Here is a 20,315-nt window from a genome sequence, read left to right on the forward strand (position 1 = left end):
AAAACGAAATTTCGAAAATCAAATATTAATTCTCTGCAATTTATTTGCTTAAAAAATTTTTCTTTATGATAAGCATCAATCCTGAAACATATAATTTAAAATAATATTTGTGGTGGACACATAATCTAATATAAAAAAACTATATTTGCTAAATTTTTATTACTTTCTAATAAATCTAGGCGAACTTATCTTATTAAAACCAAAAAAGCATTAGATTGAAAACGTTAAATTGGTAAAATTTGTGAGGCCTTAGATTTTCATTGTCTTTAGACTTTCTTATGTCAATTTCTTTTAAATGTAGCAATATACGATCAACATCAACTTGATGTTCACAGTGTTATCAGCAACCGTTATAATGCAAAATTCCACTCATCATACAATCGTTAGTCTAGTTATAAAAAATGTCCTTGAGTCAAATGTTTTGCCTAAAATATAAACTAATCTTTAAAATACTGATTTGTCTACTAATGGATGACCTCTCCTCTGCAACACATGAAAACACCTTTTTTCAGGAGCTCATATTTGCTCTGATTTTAATACCTTTTTATTGGAATTTGAGCTTGATCATTGTTCACTATTTTCCCATTTCGTTAACATTTCTAAATTAAGAACTTTCTGCGTCATAATGATATAAAATCAAAAATAATTAAGACATTAACATTAACATATTCTCTTTAAAAATATTATCAATCATCTCTTGTTAAAGGCATTTAATGCAAGTTGAAATACATTGTAGTAGCAATATGTTCATATCACATTTTGAAAAAGAATTATTCATATCCAGTTCAACAGTCTGTTGTTGCAATAATTTTTTGATGCATTTAACGAGCAGAACAATAAATAATTATTCAATTACTTAAATTAAATGAATTAAGCTAAATGAAAAAATGAAAAAAAAAAAAAAAATAAAATAAATAAAAAGAACTCTCTTACACAGAAAAATTCAAAAGTAGATATTCAAGAAGTTTTTTCCTCTTTTTTGACAGATTCAGAAAACTTCTGTTTTCCTTATTTTACTATTAGCTGTTGTAAGGGATGTTTCATGTGCCCCACAGCGGGCCAATGTCCAACAGCTGAAGACATGTATAAACGTTCCACTGAATGCTTTAGATAATTGCAGAAAAAGTTGTGACTCAAGAGCAGCAGTGTTGGACAAATTCAAATGTGAATTAGCATGCTTTATGAAATTTCACCAAGGAATCCAACAGTGTTCAACAATGGAATGACAAAAATCAGCGTTAAAAAGAGTTACAGGAATGAAAATGCTATACCTTGAAATCCAGACTACAAATGAAGTCTTTGTCATTGATTTAGTAATTTCGAGGAGCCAATACTTAACCCCTATTTGAAGAGTACACGAACATGTTTCGAATGACAAGGGCTTAGAGATCGAGTCAGTCTGTCGTTAACACGACGTGGGAATTCATTTTCTGTCCTCCCATATATACAGTATCGGACATACTAATGAGTGACTTCATGTTTATCTTATGAACACCTGTTCTTGACGATAGATAGTGAATGGAAATAATGTTATAGTGCATAAAATTTGCACTAATACACTAATAAACTATCACTTGAATATACAATTGAATGAAAAGTAATCAAATTTCTATTGTAGTGCACGAAAGTAAAATTAAGAGTTCATGAACTGAATAAATTTTTACTTATAGTATTTAAGAACTTAGCATGCCCTATCATTCTACTTATTTCAAATTAAATATGTTAGAATGTGTTATTCAATGCCTTGTGTTTAATTCATATGTATTTTTCTGTGCACAGCATTTTTCCAGCTTACCCACTGCAAATTTAAGACATAAAAATCATGATGCTGTTAAGTGCAAAATACACAAAAATAAAAATGAACAATGAACCTTTTTCATTTTCATAAAATTTTATATAAATTTATATGCAGTCATCGTTTGAAATTTTATCGCATATATTTTGTTTGACCTTTATGTATTTTTAGAATTCATAATTATGCAATTTTTCGTTCATTAATTAAAATACTATGTGAATCTGGGTTCTAGCCTTGAAATAAGTGCTACATGAAGAGGAATGGTTTCCTCGGCAATTTGTGCTAAAAGCTGGTACCAACCTTTGAAATTTACAAAATGTTAAATTGTGGGACATATTTACATATGTAAACTTATCCCAAAATTTGTAAAGTTTGAAACGTTGCATTTTGTTGTCCTCTCAGACGAATAGGACGCCGCACGAATGACACTCGCCTCAAAGCTGAAAAAAACCTGCATTGCATATTGTGTATGGCACTCTATTTATATCTGTTTCTCTTAGTTTGCAAACAGGACTGATGTATACACAGGCAATTATTACGATGGAAAATGGAGAATACTACCCTCCTGGATGAAACATTGGATGCCAATCAGAGACATTTCGGCAACTTTCCAGTTCAATCAAACGGCAGAGCTTTATCCTGTTATTTTTTTTTGAATAGTCTTTTTTAATAAAAAAATATGAACATTTGATTGGTAGGGATTGCCCCCCCCCCCCCCAAAAAACCCCACTAATTTGGGAAATGCTTGGATAAGTAAGAAACGAGATAACTTGCCACCTGCGAAGCGTCCCTTATTCATTCCATTTTGTGTTAGCATAATGCAACTTTGGATAAATGACGAAGATTTGAAATATCAAAAGATTCCGAGCTGTAAGCTAATCCTTGAATTACACACAAGCACTGACATAATTTGCAATAATAATTATCAAATTGTGATAGTACAATTAACAAATTATGAAATTGTGAGTCACAGTATACGTACATAATCAAGTATATACGTGTACCGTATATTTGTTCATTTCAAAGATTTGAAACCTTTCGACTTATATTTTTGAATTCACAAAATGGAAACAGGAATCAAGCTTATGTCTCCATTTAATCAATACAAACCAGAAGCACAGCAAATGCTAACCCCAAAACATCATAAGAGGCAAATTAAGATTAAATTGTTCAAAACAGCAACGCTTTTACTCGAACTTTTGGTGAAATACCTATCATAAATCGTAAAAAATGATAAATGCATGCTGGATATCTTTTATGTCAAGAAGCCCCAGGAACTTCACCACTCTAAAGTCCACAGGTGGTGATTGATCGAAACTTAATTTCATACAATCGCTTGCTCTGCGAAAAGCATGTAAAACAAAATGTCGCTATCATTTATTTTACATTCCATATTTCCAAGATCTTTGTTATTGCAATGCATTGTATTTTATCAAAAATTAACATCACACTCTTAGACTTTTAGTAAGCAATCTTAAGACTTGTCCATCTTTGAAATAAAACAGAGATGTCTTTTATTATTTAGAAATTAAGAAATGGTCATGATGTTTTATTGCATTTGTCTTGTGCAAAGCATCTGTCTTCCAATTCAAAAACATTTGTATCACGAATTAGCCAAACCTCCAAGTTTAATGAAATGACAATTAACACCGTATTTACCAATATGATATAGAAAAGTGTTTGACATTTTCCACAGCTCGTGCTTTTCGAGTTTTAATTATCACTTATAAGACAAACCATATTTTACTTTCCATCATACATTTTTAATCCTGCAAATGGATCCAAAGACATCAAATGTTTTTAAAATCGTTTTTCTTGGAGGTCCCGCAGTGGGGAAAACGTCCATTATTCAGCGATGTGTTCATAATGATTTTAAAGAAAAATACACACCAACAGTTGAGGAGATGTATTTCTACAAACTTGCTCTACCAGGTAAATAAAATTGTTTGTCTTTGAGGAACAATACTGGTAATGCTTGAAAGTGCCAATATGACTTGTTTCCAGAGAGTTCACAAAAAATTCATTTTGATTTATAATAAATTTATTTTAATGTAAGTATGCATATTCTTTTACTGTATGTTTTATTATATATGAAATATGGTTAAATATCTTTAATAATATTGTAAGAAAATGAAAATTATAATAACATCAAATTATTGAATGCATATCAAACAATTATAATATTACCGGTTACACAGTTTAAATGTATATTTTATAATTAAGACAAAGAGCATGGATATTACCTAAAAGTTTTTTTGTTTTCAAGAATTATGGAACTCAAAAAAAAAAAAATTTATGAAAAGTAAATAAGACTTAAAAAAAAATTAACTTCTTTTGACACTTTAAAAAGTAAATTACCATCCTTAATTTTAGAATATACTGATAAAGATCTACTTTCAATACTAATAGTGTTTAACACATAAAAAATGCAGATTTTTTGTCCTTTAAAGATTAATATCAATTCTAAATATCAAAAGCAAATGTACTTAGTAATGAAAAGTATATATATATATTCTACATTATTCAAGCAATTAAGCTTAATAGATCAGCAAATCGTGTTTATAATTGAAGGAAATTTGTTTACTTTATTGAGGAATGTCAAAATCAGTTTTCCACAAAAGCGTGGTTGTTATTTTGTGATAATATGAAAATATCTTCATATATTTGTGTTTTGTTGTCCTTGATATTTCTAGAAAAATCTTATTACTTTCTGTCATGAAACCAAAATTTAACTAGTGTATTTCTCTTTTTCAACAGAAAAAAAGTCCATTTATTGACAAAAAAATTTTTCGAGATAACTATGGAAATGTGTCTCTCACATTTTTGTGCATATGAATTGTCCTTGATATTTCTATAAAATTTTCATTTGTATTCTGTAATTTTCCATTTGAATTTTTAAATCAAAATTTAACCAAAATGTATTTCATATATATTGCAATAGCAATAAAAAAACGCGCACCATTTTCCTGGTGTGTGCAGACTTCCACAACAAACATCTAGTTTCACACTAATAGACTGCCCTTTTTACAAAAAAAGTTCATGTTTTATGGGTATATTCAATTTGTTAAACTCTGTGCAGAACACTGAGCACTGTTAGTGGGCATGAATTTTCTGAATTTTCTGTATTATAGTTTTAATATTTTTTTAATACACAACAAAATTGCACTTTTCTATAAATTTCCGAATAAAATTATGAAGGTATGGTTTTAGCTTTTTTATAAAATGTAATGTCATCAAAAATTTTTAAATATTAGTTAAATACATGTATATTTTTTTTCTTTTATATTTTTTGCGAAAAATATTACCATTTTGTATTTTTCTTTATAATTTGTCCATGCGCCCACTTTAATTTTCTATTTGTTGTTAAAAAAAAAAACAATAAAAAATCACTTATCTCAAAATCTTTGTGGGCGATGCCGATAATTTTTCATTTTTACTTTTGACGAACATACAGCAAAATGCACATGTTTATGACGTCACAATTAGCGTTTAAAAACTCAGGTGAGAAAAATGATTTGTATGATTTTTCTGCATGGAATTTCAATAATTCAGAAAGCATTAGTTTTCATCTTTTACACCAGTTTCATTTTTTAGAAAATCACAGGGCAAGATTTGTATGGAAACCATACCTTGTTCTTTGTGAAAGTGCAAGGATGTGTCAATCAAACCCGTCCAGAAATTCGAAGTTTCAAAAACTTCTACATGAAAAAAAGGTATTTATTATATTTTCGTGAGCAATGCTACTGAAAAAATATACATAAGTCGTGATATTATACAGAAAAATTGAGAAAATATTAACTTCAAATCTGTGTCTAAGCACCTTTAAACATTTGTTTTTTAAATATCTTCTATATTGTAAAAAAGATCATTTGTGTTGTAATTATTTCTTCTTTTTTTTTTTAACCAAGAAAAAAAATTGTTTTCTATATTTTGTATTTGTATTGTATAATTCATAACTTTATTGTATACTTTATCATTTGTATGCGATAATTTATCATTTGTATACAATAATTCATCATTTGCATGCAATAATTAATCATTTGTATGCGATATTTTTTTAATTTGTATTGTATTCGAGGGACCATTTATTTATTTCTTTATTTCAAGGATTTAATTGGTGAGGTTTTAGTTATTTTGTAGTTTGGTGTTCAAAACAAGCGTGATGTTTCGGGTGTCCATAGATAAACATAGTTCATCTATTTGCGTGTATGCTAAGGAGCGGTCGTTTAATTCGCAAAAGGGGGTGGATGGCAAATTTTGTCGAATGCAATACAAATTATAAAGAGATATAGGTTCACTAAGTCTATAAAATGACCCTATCAATATACACGTACATGTACCATTTAGGTAACCAAGTCCCAATGTCCCATTCTTAACATTAATATAAAGAAGAGACTTAGTGCTTTCATTTCCTATAAATAATCCTCTGAGAGTCCAAGTTTTGAAAAACAGGCTTTATGAAGCTGCAATTAACTTGAAGTTTGAAGAAAATGAGTGAATTTGAGCATCTCCAACAACTAATCTAATTGACATATGCGCCCACCTTGCGACTCAAATTTTTTTTATAGATTAGAATCTTCTGAAACAGTTCTTTCATTATATAATTATGCTATGTAGGCTTTATTTCAATTTCAAAAGAAATTTTAATAGCAAGGAGCAGAGGAGAAAATGTTCAAAGAATTAATGCACCATCACCATAAAATTTATATATAGCCACCCTAACACCAAAATCCTTAATAGAATACACATGAAATATACAATACAAATGTAAAGAAAATCTTCTTAATCAAAGAAAACAAAACTATGTATATAATTATTTTGTTTAATATTCAGTGGAGAAGATTTTCAAAAATAAAATAATGCATTTTCACTATGTATATTTTTTTTTGCCCTGTAAATTTTTTAAAAGTGAATCGTCTTAGTTTTAGTTTGCAATACACTAAATGTCATTTAGAGCCTATATATGTAACTCTTTATGACCTGTTTATGAGATTGTTATCTATTCTCATAATACTTCTTATTCTGATGCATATGTTTAAAAGAATAAGTTCTTGAAGTTCTTTTATACTGTCATATTTGCGGCTTCTCTAGTTTCATTTTTAGAAAGAAAAATTGTAAATACTGAATTTATGTTGAATTTATGATGTTTCTTCTAATGAAAATAGACAATACATGTACGTCATGTGCCTTATGTTCAAAATGAACTAAACAAAGTGTTTTAATTGTGTACCCTTATAAGATACAGTTGTTTCAAAGTCTGTAAATGTTGAGAAATTATTTTGGCGAAAATTTATCAGAGTTTTCCGATTAAAAACACGATTTTATTTAATATTTAAATTTATTTGTAATTTCCCTTGGTTATAAAATATCTTGTTGAATTTTACCTGTTTCTTTTGATATACTTGGTCACTGTGGACGTTTTATTAGTAATGTCTGATTTTGTGTGGTACTAGATGGACAGTGTGAGCATTTTGTATTGAAATTACTTATTTTCCTTGTATTCAGGTGGACATTGTGGGCGTTTTGATGAGTAATTTCTGGTTTCACATGGTACTAGATGGACACACTGTGAACGTTTTGAATTAAAATTACTCATTTTCTTTGGAATTAGGTGGACATTGTGGGCGTTTTGAGGTTGTTGACACATCGGGTCTCCTGGAATTTTCCGCCATGATTGATTTAAGAATTAGTCAAGCTCAAGCTTTAGTGGTTGTCTACGCTATAGATAACGAACGATCATTTCTATTGGCCAAAAGTTTATGCGAGAGGATTCGTCAAATAAAAGGTGAGAATATTTTTTTTGAAAATCCTTTTTAATTACTTTCAATGAGTAATCATAGGAGAGATATTAACTGAATGCTGTCGAAAAACAAATAGGCAGACCTCCAAAGATATCATATACATAATAAGTTTTTCTTCTACTCCCCCTCAAGGTTTTCTAGTATCAAAACACTACTTCCCTTTGGTTATTTACATTAATTATATCTATACTGTAGATGCTCTATATTCTATATTATTATTTTTTTCAATATAAAATGATTATGATTATTTTTGGGGTTATGCAACTTTGATACAGTGCCAAACTCATAAAAATTTAACGTTCAAAGGCAGAAAATGTTATAACTTCATTGTTTGGATATGATTTATTGAGCTGTCAACCATCAGCAAAGAAAACAATTTAAACATGAAAAAAACTTCCAAAGGAATGAAGCTCTTTCCTTAACTTTTGTAAAATTTCTGTACTGTTTTTATATAATATTAAAAACTCATTTACCTGAAGGTGGTTATATTTATGATTACAGGAAAAGGTGTCCAAAGTCAAAATTCAAATAATAAAATTTAACTATGTTTAATTCACTAACTATCATAATGAATGAAAACAGAAAAATGAATTGTATTCTGAAATGCCATATATATATATATATATATATATATATATATATATATATATATATATATATATATATATATATATATATATATTAGTCGATGGTGAAAGTGGTTATATTCATAGACTTCAAGCCAAAGGAAAAAACGTTGTACAACGCGCGACGCTAAAGTGCGATTTTACGCCAAAGTCCGAAGTCAAAACTCACAAAGAATCTTTATCTTCAAAATCCATTGATTCAGTAGTCTCACATACATTTTTACTGATATTGCTTATTGTTTTCGCCCACCAGAGCCATTAGGGCTAGTCCTTCTAGACCATTTTTAATTCACTAACTGTCAATTTTAAGGTAAGTCCTCACACAAACTGATTTGGATTAGAAAAAATATAGTTTTAACACGTCGATGATAAGTGTTAGTCCTATATCTAAAATTAAACATTTAATGTTTATTTGTACTTTATTTGAAACAAATCGGGCTTGGCATGGCGCATCACTGAAGTCATAAACGTTAGTTGTTTTATGCACCATCGGACTTTCATTCAAACCATCGGGGTGGTTCAGACTTTGGCGTGACCATAAAAAGTCATATATATATTAAATTTCAGGTGGCGAATTTCAACACATTTTGCTCGTTGGGAATAAGCTGGACTCCATAGATAGAAAGGTATCTACGGTTTCCGCCTGTCGCTTTGTGGGATGGAAGCCAAAATGTCTGTTGGTGGAGTCAAGTGCTAAATTTGACTTGAATGTAAAAGCTATATTTAACATCCTATTAGACAGCTTATCTTCCTCTAGTGGTGAAAATAAAATGTAACCGCCTTTTTTAACTGATCAAAGAAGGTAGCCTCTCTTATGTTTGGAGGTAACAAAGTTCAAAGTCTGAAAATGTAGATTCGACATTAATGACTCCATGGATGTACAGATACGTATAACGGTGCCCATTTATTTTGTTCTAAACCAAGTTTAACAATTATTTAAATATATATCATTATATGAAGTTTTACATTATGGCCATTGGATTTACTCTAATCATTTTACATGTATTCATTGTCGACTGCAAGGAAGGGGCAATGGGAAGCTAGTCCGTAAATTCAAGACGTATACTTGGTGGTATTGTTTGTTTCAAATTTAAGCGGAAATTTTAACGAAACGCAAAATTTTACAAGTGCATTTGGTCATAATTTGATTTGAAGCATTCCAATCCCTGGCTCGTTAAATAATGTAAATAAATTATTCTGGACAGCAACCCAGTAAAATATTGTCGAAAATCTAGGAAGAAACAACGGCACAATTTTTATTTGTATATTTTGCACCAGTGTATAAATAATGCTATTATATAGATTATATAAGAAACTATCTTTTAGAAATAAAGTGCTTACTAACCTTTTCTTTGTTGTTTTTGTAACAGTATATAGTGTACTTGTTCTTAATTTGGATGACATAAGATGTTTACCTACATATCATATTTTTAATTAATGATTTTAAAACAATATTTAGAAAAACTTTAAATCATTGGTGTTCTTTAAATAATAAACCAGCAACCTCTGTCTTATAGCCTCTTCCTTGTAACTGTGACTTTGAAAAATATAAATGTAAAATACTTTTCTTCATAAAAATTCAATTTCATAAACTCTTTGGAATTTGTAAGTCTAAAATACTTTTCTAAATAGAAATTCAATTTCATAAACTCTTTGGAATTTATACAAAATAAAAAGACTACAAAATTATTTATAATAGTAAAGTGGGGAAGAAACTTCTCAATCTGTACTTGTAAGTAAGAAAATACATACGATGTATCCTTGTTTTTCTCTCTTCCATCTTACCATGTTTATTTAAAAAAAACCTTTCTGAAGTTTGATGGACTATAAAAATATTTTAAAAAACAATTTATACACGGCATATAACTGTCTTTTAATTAAAAAATAAGCTTATGAATTACAAATGTTAACACTGCTTATGTCTGTGCCTTTAAGTAATGAAAAAGAATATTACAAATAAACAAGCTTCGGTTACAGATACTCATGAAAAAATCAAGGAGCTTGATACTCTCAGTTGCATCTCAAAAGTTTTGGTTTCAGATTCCAGACTGTAAAAAATAAAAAATAAAGAATTATGATTAGTAATTTTGCTCATATGACCAATGACACAATACGAATTATGAGCAGAGCAAACACGGATCACTGAAAACACCAGATGTGGGGAAAATATTACCTGAAACTGTCCAACGGAAGCAACCACCGTGTGCCCCTTTGTCATGATCGACAGAAAACAACAGAAAAAATCCGTAGTCAATTCTGTATGAAAACAATGACATAATAATTTATATAAAAAGACGCTAGTCAGCGCTCGATAAAAAAAGACAGAAAGCAGTATCCCTACAAATTTGCAGTTGATGAAGGTCAATATTTTGATCAAGGACTTTGCTTCAAATTGTCGGCTACAAACGACAAAAATGTAAATACCCTTGCAGCTGATCCCACCTCTAATGTTTTGAAGGTCCGTTTTTGCTCTGCTCCTATTTTCTATTGTTCATTGGACCCAAGAGCTTGAATACTGTTCGTTATCTCTATATATCTCATCAACAACGCATTTTTCAGTAGTCTGTAATTGTTCTTACACAGATGGTTATGGTAAAACGCAAGCTGACAATAGAGAAGTGAAAGCAATCTTGCTTATCATAAAGAAAAGTTGTTATTTTGCCATCAATCTCATTCTCTAGGAAAAATATTCAAATATGAAGCAGATGTGTTCGACTTCCTGAGATTCAATCTGATCAGAAATTCTTGCCTTTGAAAGGAACTAAATACGAATCGTATATTTCTAAATTGATTTGAAAAAAAAATCAGTTTAGACATAAGTTTTGAAAAAGAAACAGTGGGGGAAGTTGGCTCAAAATCCAAGAAAAATAAATAAATAAATAAATAAAAATAGATACGAACCAGAAAAAAGGAAAGAAATAATATGAGGATAGTCTTAAGCAGTAAATGGTGATAATGGGTGAGGAAAAAGAAACAAGAAACTAACATTCCAATGTACAAAAGTCTGGGGTGTAGGTGTTGGGAGTCAATCATACTACCCCTTCATGGTGTTGAATTTTTTTTGTGAGATAAGAATGCAATTGTTTTAGCTTGTTTTTCTTCTATTTTGTTTTCTTTTTGGTAAAACCGTTCACGGTAGCTCAGTCGGTAGAGCGCTCGCTCCGTGATCGGGAGGTTATTTATCTCGGCCACGACTGACCTAGTCGTTAAAATTGGTAGCAACTGTTCCTTCGCCATGCGCTCGGTTCCTTGAAGTGAAAGTTACGGGTCCTTTGGATGAGACCTTAAAACCGAGGCCCCGTGTCAGCGGCAATATATATATATATATATATATATATATAAAATTTGAATATATATATATATATATATGAAAAATTCTCGAGATATATATATATATATATATCAATCTTTTTATATATATATATATATATATATATATATATATATATATATAAAAGAATATATATATATATATATATATATATATATATATATATATATATATATATATTTTTTTCCTCTCAGTCATGCAATAGTTTGGCTACTTGTATTATAAATGAACAGATTAATCAAGTATTGTATTTTCTTAGGAATTAAGTAATTTTTTTCAAATGTAACGATTTTTAAAGTGTGTAAAATGGTAATTTTACTCTGTTAAATTAAAACATAAATTCAATGTACATTTACTCAGATTAATTTTGAATGGCTTAAGGACTTAATTGTTTACTGCGTATTAGGTGCATATGGTTTATTACATAACCTCTCGTGTACAGGTGAGAATTTTGTGATTTAATTCATGATTTTTATTCATATATATTTTTGAAAATTTGCAAAATGGCTTTAAATGCTCCGATGATAGATTGCTGTAAGCCCACACACCATGATCGTAACAGCTCCCATTGTACTGCACAGGTGTAGAACACGTCTCGTCCTATGTAGTGACTGCTCCTGATTAAGTTTGTTTTAGTATCTTTGTCTAGGAAGTGGTTCATCTCAAGGACCTTTTTACAACCCACCCTTAGCCACAATTTGTTTTTTATTTTGTTTTTGCTTTTGTGACGCAGTTCATTGCTTTAATGATCAGAAGTAAAAAATATCAAAGTACAGAAAGTACTGATAAAGCTAGACTCGAATTCCGATTGACATTTAAAATTAGAGTATTTTACTTTGCAAAGTGGCCATGTTTTTTCTGAAAATTGCATAATATAATTTTAAAGTTTAATTTTAAGTGTAATAAACATTGTTTTGATCGATAAAATGTAAATCAATATATGAAAAGAGCTTGAAAAGATTACATTAATAATTTACACTGAAATAGAACGTTCTTTCTTTATTCTAGGCAAAATCGATGAATATTGTAAAGAGGACTTTATTGTAGGTTTTAAAAGGTTACTATAACAAGTCATACTAGAAATTAAGTTCTTGTAACACACTTTAAAAAGTGTCATTTTTATCCATGGAAATAATCGTCAAAGTTTCTTAATTTTATGCTTAAAATTTTAAAGACAAAATAACTTGTTTTTAGTGCCTTTTCTTAGCTGTCATTACGCTAATATTTCTTTGAATAAATAAATTCATGAATATTCAATTTAAAGATTTTGCATGAATGTTGCGTGACCTTCCAAAGATATCACAAGGCTACAAGGTTACTGGTTAGTTTGTTCATTGATAAAATTTCATTGTTTAACTTGTAACAATGTTATTTATTTTTAAAAAAGTAGACTGATTTTACCGCAGCTCTTTTTCTCTTGCGTCCCGATTTCATCAAAATAACCAACTTTCCATAACTCCTATCATGCTCTTACCTCATGTTTACGTGAAAATATACGGAGATAACTGTATTCAAGCTCAAACGTCATTAAAAGAATAAAGAATAGGAGCAGAGCAAACATGGACCTCCAAAAAATCAGAGGTGGGATCAGGCGCCATAGAAGAGTGAGAATCCCCTGCCGACCGGTCACATCTAAAGCAAAACTACAAGTAGTTAGTACGGTAGTCATTATATAGTAGTCGTTGTATGTACTTTTATTTTATACAACAAAACAAATAAATTCTTTACAACCGCTAATTTCTTTTTCAATGGGAAAGGATGCAAAACTAACATTTGTAGATGTTAGAAAGCGAGAAACTTTTACATTGTACACGAATGATGGTGGAAATCGTTCTTCCCCAAATCATATAAACAATATACAAAGCATCATATTTCGGAGATAGTGAATGGAGAATGTGCAGATTCGTACTACCGAGTTGTTTACAAATTAATCTTTTTTTCCAATATTCATTTTTGAAATACACCCAGTCGATCGATCGATCAGGGAGGAGAGAAAGAGATAGAGAATGGCTTTAATTAATCCCTATACCAAATACTTTTATTTATGAAAGAACATACTAGATATAATTAACAATTAATAATTGTCCATCAATCGAACTGCAGATGATAAATATATTTTTACTGATGTATGCAGATGATACTGTTTTGATATCTGACTCAGCTGAGGGTTTACAAAGAATGTTGGATGCATTATATACATACACAACGGAGTGGAATCTAACTGTTAATGTTGAAAAAACAAAAATATTAATTTTTCGCAATAGTCGTAAAATACTGGAAAATGAACGTTGGATATACAACGGTTGCAATGTTGAAGTTGTTAATCAGTTTAATTATCTAGGTATGTTATTTAATTATAATGGAAAATTTACTGAAACACAGAAACATTTTTCATGTCAAGGTAAAAAAGCTATGTATGGCGTAAATAGTAAAATCAGGGATTTGCATTTTAACGTAGAAACACAATTAGCTGTATTCGATACTTATGTTAACAGTGTTATGAGTTATGGAGCTGAAGTATGGGGATTTCACAAGGGTCAAGACATAGAAAATGTTCACTTGAATTATTGTAAACGAGTCTTAAAGGTCAGACAAAGCACTAGTGATGATGCAATTTACTGTGAATCAGGTAGATTTCCACTTATACTTGAAAGGAAAAAGACAATTTTGAAATACTGGGTGAAATTAAAAAACAGTGATAATTGTATATTACAAGCATGTTATCAAGATATGGTTGAAAATAATGATGAATGGATTGTAAACATTAAGAAGGAATTCCAAAGGCTTGGTTTAGCTGACATGTACAATAGTGATTGTATTGATAATAATACTCTGAACATTATATTTCAAAGAATGTATGACTGTTATAAACAAGAAATTATGGCAAGAATTTGTAATTCTCCTAAATATTTTCTATTCCAACATTTAGTGGATAATGTTGCATTACAGACTTATTTAAGAAAACCATTGCATTCTAAGTATAGAATACCTATCAGTCGTTTAAGGCTATCAGCTCATGATTTAAGAATAGAAAGGGGAAGGTACAGTAATATAGAAAGAAAAGATAGAAAATGTGAAATATGTAGGTCAGGTGAGATAGAGGACGAATTTCATTTTGTATTAAAATGTCCTCGATATGAAGAACTTAGAATTAGATATATTAAGTGTTATTATTTTAAAAAACCATCAGTATTTAAATTAGTACAGCTATTGAGTTCTACAAATACTAAAGAACTATGTAACCTGGGCAAATTTTTGTATTTTTCTCATCAATTAAGAAATGATGTTCTAAATAATAATCAAATGATATTGTTATGCAATTATTACATGTATATTGTATAGCCTGTACTAATCTTATGTATGAATGTTGTTTACCTATGAGATGTAATGTCTCCGGTTCAAATAAAATACTGAAAAATACAAATACTTTTATTTATGAAAGAACATACTAGATATAATTAACATTTAAGCCCCTTTTAATTGGTGCATATTTTTTCGTATCTATAAACATTTATAAACATTTTAAGGAGGTAGGATCCTGAGCTTTTAAGCGTATTTTTATCTAATCATTTTTTCTAAGAACATATACGACAAATTCGTTATCATTCAGCAAAAACTGAAGTTTTAAAGTAAACTTTTTTCTTGTAAAATTTTTCAACGCCAGTAAAAATTATGCAAGTACAGAAAGGTTAAATAATTTATTATGCAAAGTAATTCGAATCTTTTTCTTTGTCTCAGATTTTATTGTGTCTTATCAAGATAGAATAAGAATGTATGATCCCATGATTTTTAAAAATATTGGAAAAGAACTTTAATTGAAAAGTGATTTATCATATACACAGTAGTGCAAAAAGCGCATTTACCCCTATTAGTGTTCAGATTTTTTATAAAGCTATGCATAATTAATAATAAAAACTATATACATGTATTAAACAAAAAAATCGATAAAATGTATCTATGATATCAAGCTCCAAACTTCCCTTTGAGCAAAACTACGTTGCAGTACACGTGTTTCTCTTTTTATATAAGTTGAGTTAATTTTTTTACGCAGAGTGAAATACACAAATAATTTGTTTACTTCTTCAAAACATAAATCAAATTATTCAAATTAGTTATGGTACTAAGTTCAAGACGCGGTATAATTATTAAGGTTGTATGTATCGGATTAACAACTTAGGAGAGAATGGTAAGTTTTGTTACTTACTGTTATACGAACAACGCTTTGCACTTTGAAGCATAACATATATGAAATAGAGAAAAATTGTAAAAAAAAAAAATTAAAAAATAAAATTCAAAATATTGAAATTTAAAAGAGAAATTAGCTCTAACAAAGTTATGTTATTTTCTTACAACAAACAAAAGTTATGAAGATAACGAACAGTAATGAAACTCAAAAGTACATTACAACAATGCAAATTGGAAATAGAGCGAAAACTAACGCCCCCCCTCCCCTTTAAAACGTCAGAGATGGGATCAGGTGTCTTGGATGAGTAAGAATCCCTTTCCACAGATCACATCCGTGATCCATGTGCTTCTTGTGATAATCGGGTGAACGGAAATACCACTGACATTTCATTTTGAAAATTATAATCTCACAATTTGTAAAAAAAAAATGTGAGTCAACATTTGACCTAATTTAAGTCTGTACTTGTGAACAAGGTTATTCTTTTGAAGAGGCAGACCCATTTTAACTGTTCAATTTTCTTAATGATAATGCCATTTTGGCGTAAATATTCCAATAACCTTGTTAATTTATGGATGATTCATATTTTTCCTATGACGTTAGTTTCTTAACGGCACAAACACGACAAGGAACCCAGCACTGTAGTATCATTGGTCGAAAAATAATCATGAAATGTTACTTACAATTCTTTCTGAAAAAATGAAATAGCATAATATTCAGAATCAAATGTAAGTAATACTTATTTTTATCTCAACAACCGTGGCGTGCACGTGGAAAACATGTTTTTCTTGTCAGATTTCTGTGTTACTGATACTAGATCTAGATTCTATTTTGTATTATGTATGCACTGATGTATTGATAATTAAGTGTTAGAATAAAATAGATCTCATATAGCAATTATAGCTTGAACAATGAAATAAAATACCTTTTTGCTTTTTCAGACAAAAGCCATAAGTTTGATTTCTTGGTCTGCCTGAAACAATTTTTTAATACCATGACCCCCTAATTACGAGGGTGGGATGAACTTTTGCTTTCTCTCTGTCCTTCCTAAAAAAACATTATACCATCTTCAAAAATTGTATGGTTAGAACATTGTACATATGTATAAAACTTTTTTGCAATCCACGCAATCTTACTTACTGATGAGGTACTAACCAAAAAAAGAAAAAGAAACATGTTCAAATTAACATCAACACCTATTGTACATGTATTAATTTCTATCTATTCTATTTTACAAATTAAACAATGTGGGCATGAAAAGAAAAAAATCACCCCCTCCCCCGGAAAAAAAAGAATTCTCCCAAATCAAAATTGCATTTGGTGGGATGTTTAGGTCCTTAAGGAGGGGAGGGGCTTTCATTGAACTTGTCATATTTATATTTCAATTGAAACAAATACATGTAAGTTCTAAAAAAGGGAGAGTAGAGCGGCAAACTCACTTCAACACCCTACCCCAACCCCTCATCCTAGATTCTGTTCCTTAATGCCTAAATGTATATATCTGATAAAATTTGACAAGACATTACAAAGTACAAACTTTGAACAGGGCAATGACATTTTTTCATCCTTAGCTTTGGTGGTATATCTTTGCTGCGGTTGTTGGTATAGCCAATTCACAGTGTAACGACTTTCCTGCTCGATACGAGTGTTTGCAAAACACTACCAGTACGCTCTTCGTCAATTATAAGGAGTGTGAAGGCACTGGGGTAACCAAGCTAGAATGTGAATTGAAATATCTACAGAAGGCTTACAGGAAGCTTATGTATTGTATACTGCTGGAGTAACAACTAAGGCCACTGGGAATATAGAGAGTCAAGTTCCTTGTGCATGGTAAGGAATTTGGATTGGATAAAAAGAAATGCCGAATATGAAAGAAGTTCTTTTTATTTGCATTAGTAACATAGTTCCATTTTTCATTGATTATAAATTATTATTAAAAGATGAGAAACGCGTTAGATTCATAAGCAAATAAAAATAGGTATTACATACTTGTGAACTTTCGAATTTTTTTTCTTTTTTTTTCCAGTTGTTAGCTGATGTAGAACAACATTTTATCTTTCTTATTTCTTAAATAAATATTTTATTTAAATCGATTCAAAATATACTGTAACACACCATTAAGGTACTCCGATCCTCGGGTTCTGAAAATCAGGCATTGACTAATTGAAAATGCTCACAAAAATGTCTCTGAATTCTCAAAGTAACGTTTTTTTTTACCCACAATAATTCTTCAAACTTCATCTTTAAAGTTAATTATTTTATATAAGGAAAATACGCAAATCTCAAATAAATTCAGGAAATGCGAATAAAAACACCCATTGTAATTTGATGAACAAACACATTTTAGAAATAAACATCTTAGGTATCCAGGCTTTTGAAGAAACTGCACAATTTTCATACATATAAGGTACTTAATTTTTTCTATTTACTTAGATCATTTTGCAGTGCATAGTATATCAAGAATTTCCTATCATTGCAAAACAACATATTAATCACCTTCTATTCCATTTTATGTCAATAAACATTGGTATCTATGGTTAGATTAAAGCGAACCGCAATTTCTTTAAATATGTAATTTTAAAATACTTTTATGGAAGAAAAATTTCAACATTTTTTAAGACCTTTCTCAGAACCTCAAAGAACCTTGAAGCACATTGAGAGGTATTAAATGAAAATTGCTGCATGAAAAGATTTCATTTTCAAGCTTCGATCATTTTAAGACGTTTTGAATAAAAATATAAATCAAAGAGTTATTCTTCCTGGCTGAGGATCGGAGTACCTTAATAAACTAAGGATTATGATCAAATAAAGTTAATTTGAAACTATGAATAAATTTTATGTATCAAAGAGGTTTGAAAAAAAAAACACACCAAGGACAAACTTAATTTGATTGATCGAACCTTTACTTTCATAAGACCGTATTTGGTTCGCCGCGACAGGTATATTACTAGAATAGTTCTTTCAGAATCATTTTTAAAGCAATATGAGCTGCATGTTTGACATCAGAAAAAATATTTCAAATTTGTTATTAACTATTTCAATGACAGGAAAATAGAATGTTTATAAACTTCTGTTGTTCATATTTGCGGTGTAAGAAGTATTTATAAGCTTGGATTGCATCAAAATCACATTACTGTCCTGTACAATAATGATTTCTTATATAATGCTGAATATTTGGTTGTACAGAAATATTTCTTCTGAAACATTTTTAAACTTTATTTTGGTCTTTTTGATCATAAGGGTTTAGATTACATACAAATTAATCATAATAACACAGTTTACCTGCAAAATAAAATTCTCAAAAATGCAGTTTATATTGCTTTAAACAAGTGCGTATATATTTTTTTAATTGATTCTAAGCAAAACTTATAACAGAAAATTCCACTTATAAACAACTTTTTGCTTTCTTTATTCTTTTTACCACTTTTTTTCGCCTTTTAAAAAAAATTTACATAAAGTTTTTGTAATTATTTTTTCTTTATGTTCATAAATATGAATTTAATATATTAATGTGAAATCTATAAAAAAAAAACAAAAACAAAAACAAAAACCAAATGAATTTATTTTTAAGAGAAAATCTTTGTGGATTCACTTCAACATTAATGTTAAAAAAAATGAAATAGTTGAAATATATTTCATTCCTACTTCTCCCAGTCATAAAAATTAATAAGTAAAATGAAAAAGACAACATGTTAATTAGATGGCTATTATTTTTAAATTAATTTACATGACCGCAGTAAGACCTAGTTTAGCTTTAAAGCTAATAAGATGAAGTGAACCTAGACAAGTTATACCTTAGAGTTAGCCGACCAAAAGTTCAGAAAATTATTGATGATCAAAGTGTACGATTAAATGGCATAGAATGTAATAAATATAAATAAATCTTTGTCAATCTAAAAAAAAAATTATTCCACCAGTAACTAAAAAGGTTATTCATTGCATTCTTTTAAAAATTATAGTTTGTTGAATACAATTTGTAATATTGCATCTGATAATTAAAAATTTTTAAATCAAAATATCATTTGGATCAGCAAATATAAATTATAAAGATCGTAAGATAAATTTTGTCAACAAGCATGATGAAATGTTTACAAAAGAAAATTTATTTGCAAGCATGAAAAACTTTAACATGCACAAGTAATTATAACTTTAATCTTAGAAGCGAAAAATATGGGCATCTATAACACTTTATAAACAAAAAATGACTGCGTAGTTTAACTTAAATGTTAATTTTTTTTGCATACACTGTTAACAAATCTGTTGGACTTTCAGTACATATTACAATACCTTTGTCCTCTTTTTTTCCAGACTTGGATTCAGAGGCTTCTTCTTATTTTTTTCTTCTTGGCTTATATATAAGATATATCTACTCCCTTTTCTAATTTCAGTGTAATGGAATCTTCAAGAATTCCCGGTTTTCAAAACTGAAATACAGATTTCAAAACAACCCAAAATCATTAATAATTAAAACATAATTAAAACATGTAAATTGCTGTAATTATCAATAAAAGTTCATGTCCCAAACTAATTAGAATACATGTTTTCTATTCTGTGAAATAAAGAATGCTGCTTGCATGAT

At 29.3% G+C, this 20,315-nt stretch overlaps 1 protein-coding gene across 1 annotated transcript; it reads left to right on the top strand.

The window, feature by feature from the left end:
* The first annotated feature begins 3,570 nt into the window (after positions 1-3,570).
* On the top strand, positions 3,571-8,998 carry LOC134276349 (GTP-binding protein Di-Ras1-like). The gene is made up of 3 exons (XM_062758612.1): positions 3,571-3,727; positions 7,407-7,580; positions 8,790-8,998. Exons 1-3 carry the CDS (start codon positions 3,571-3,573, stop codon positions 8,996-8,998), a joined length of 540 nt encoding a protein of 179 aa, XP_062614596.1.
* Positions 8,999-20,315: the final 11,317 nt, after the last annotated feature.

Source organism: Saccostrea cucullata, unplaced genomic scaffold (assembly GCF_032062105.1).
Source record: "Saccostrea cucullata isolate Sc308-1 unplaced genomic scaffold, CSIRO_AGI_Scuc_v1 ctg717, whole genome shotgun sequence".
Classification (NCBI taxonomy): domain Eukaryota; kingdom Metazoa; phylum Mollusca; class Bivalvia; order Ostreida; family Ostreidae; genus Saccostrea; species Saccostrea cuccullata.

What these genes read in the sequence shown, in the direction of transcription:
- LOC134276349 (XM_062758612.1), top strand. Translation starts at nt 3,571, where the DNA reads ATGGATCCAAAGACATCAAATGTTTTTAAAATCGTTTTTCTTGGAGGT. An exon ending in CTACAAACTTGCTCTACCAG is followed by an intron (nt 3,728 to 7,406) that starts GTAAATAAAATT and finishes CTTTGGAATTAG; the next exon opens with GTGGACATTGTGGGCGTTTT. An exon ending in GAGGATTCGTCAAATAAAAG is followed by an intron (nt 7,581 to 8,789) that starts GTGAGAATATTT and finishes ATTAAATTTCAG; the next exon opens with GTGGCGAATTTCAACACATT.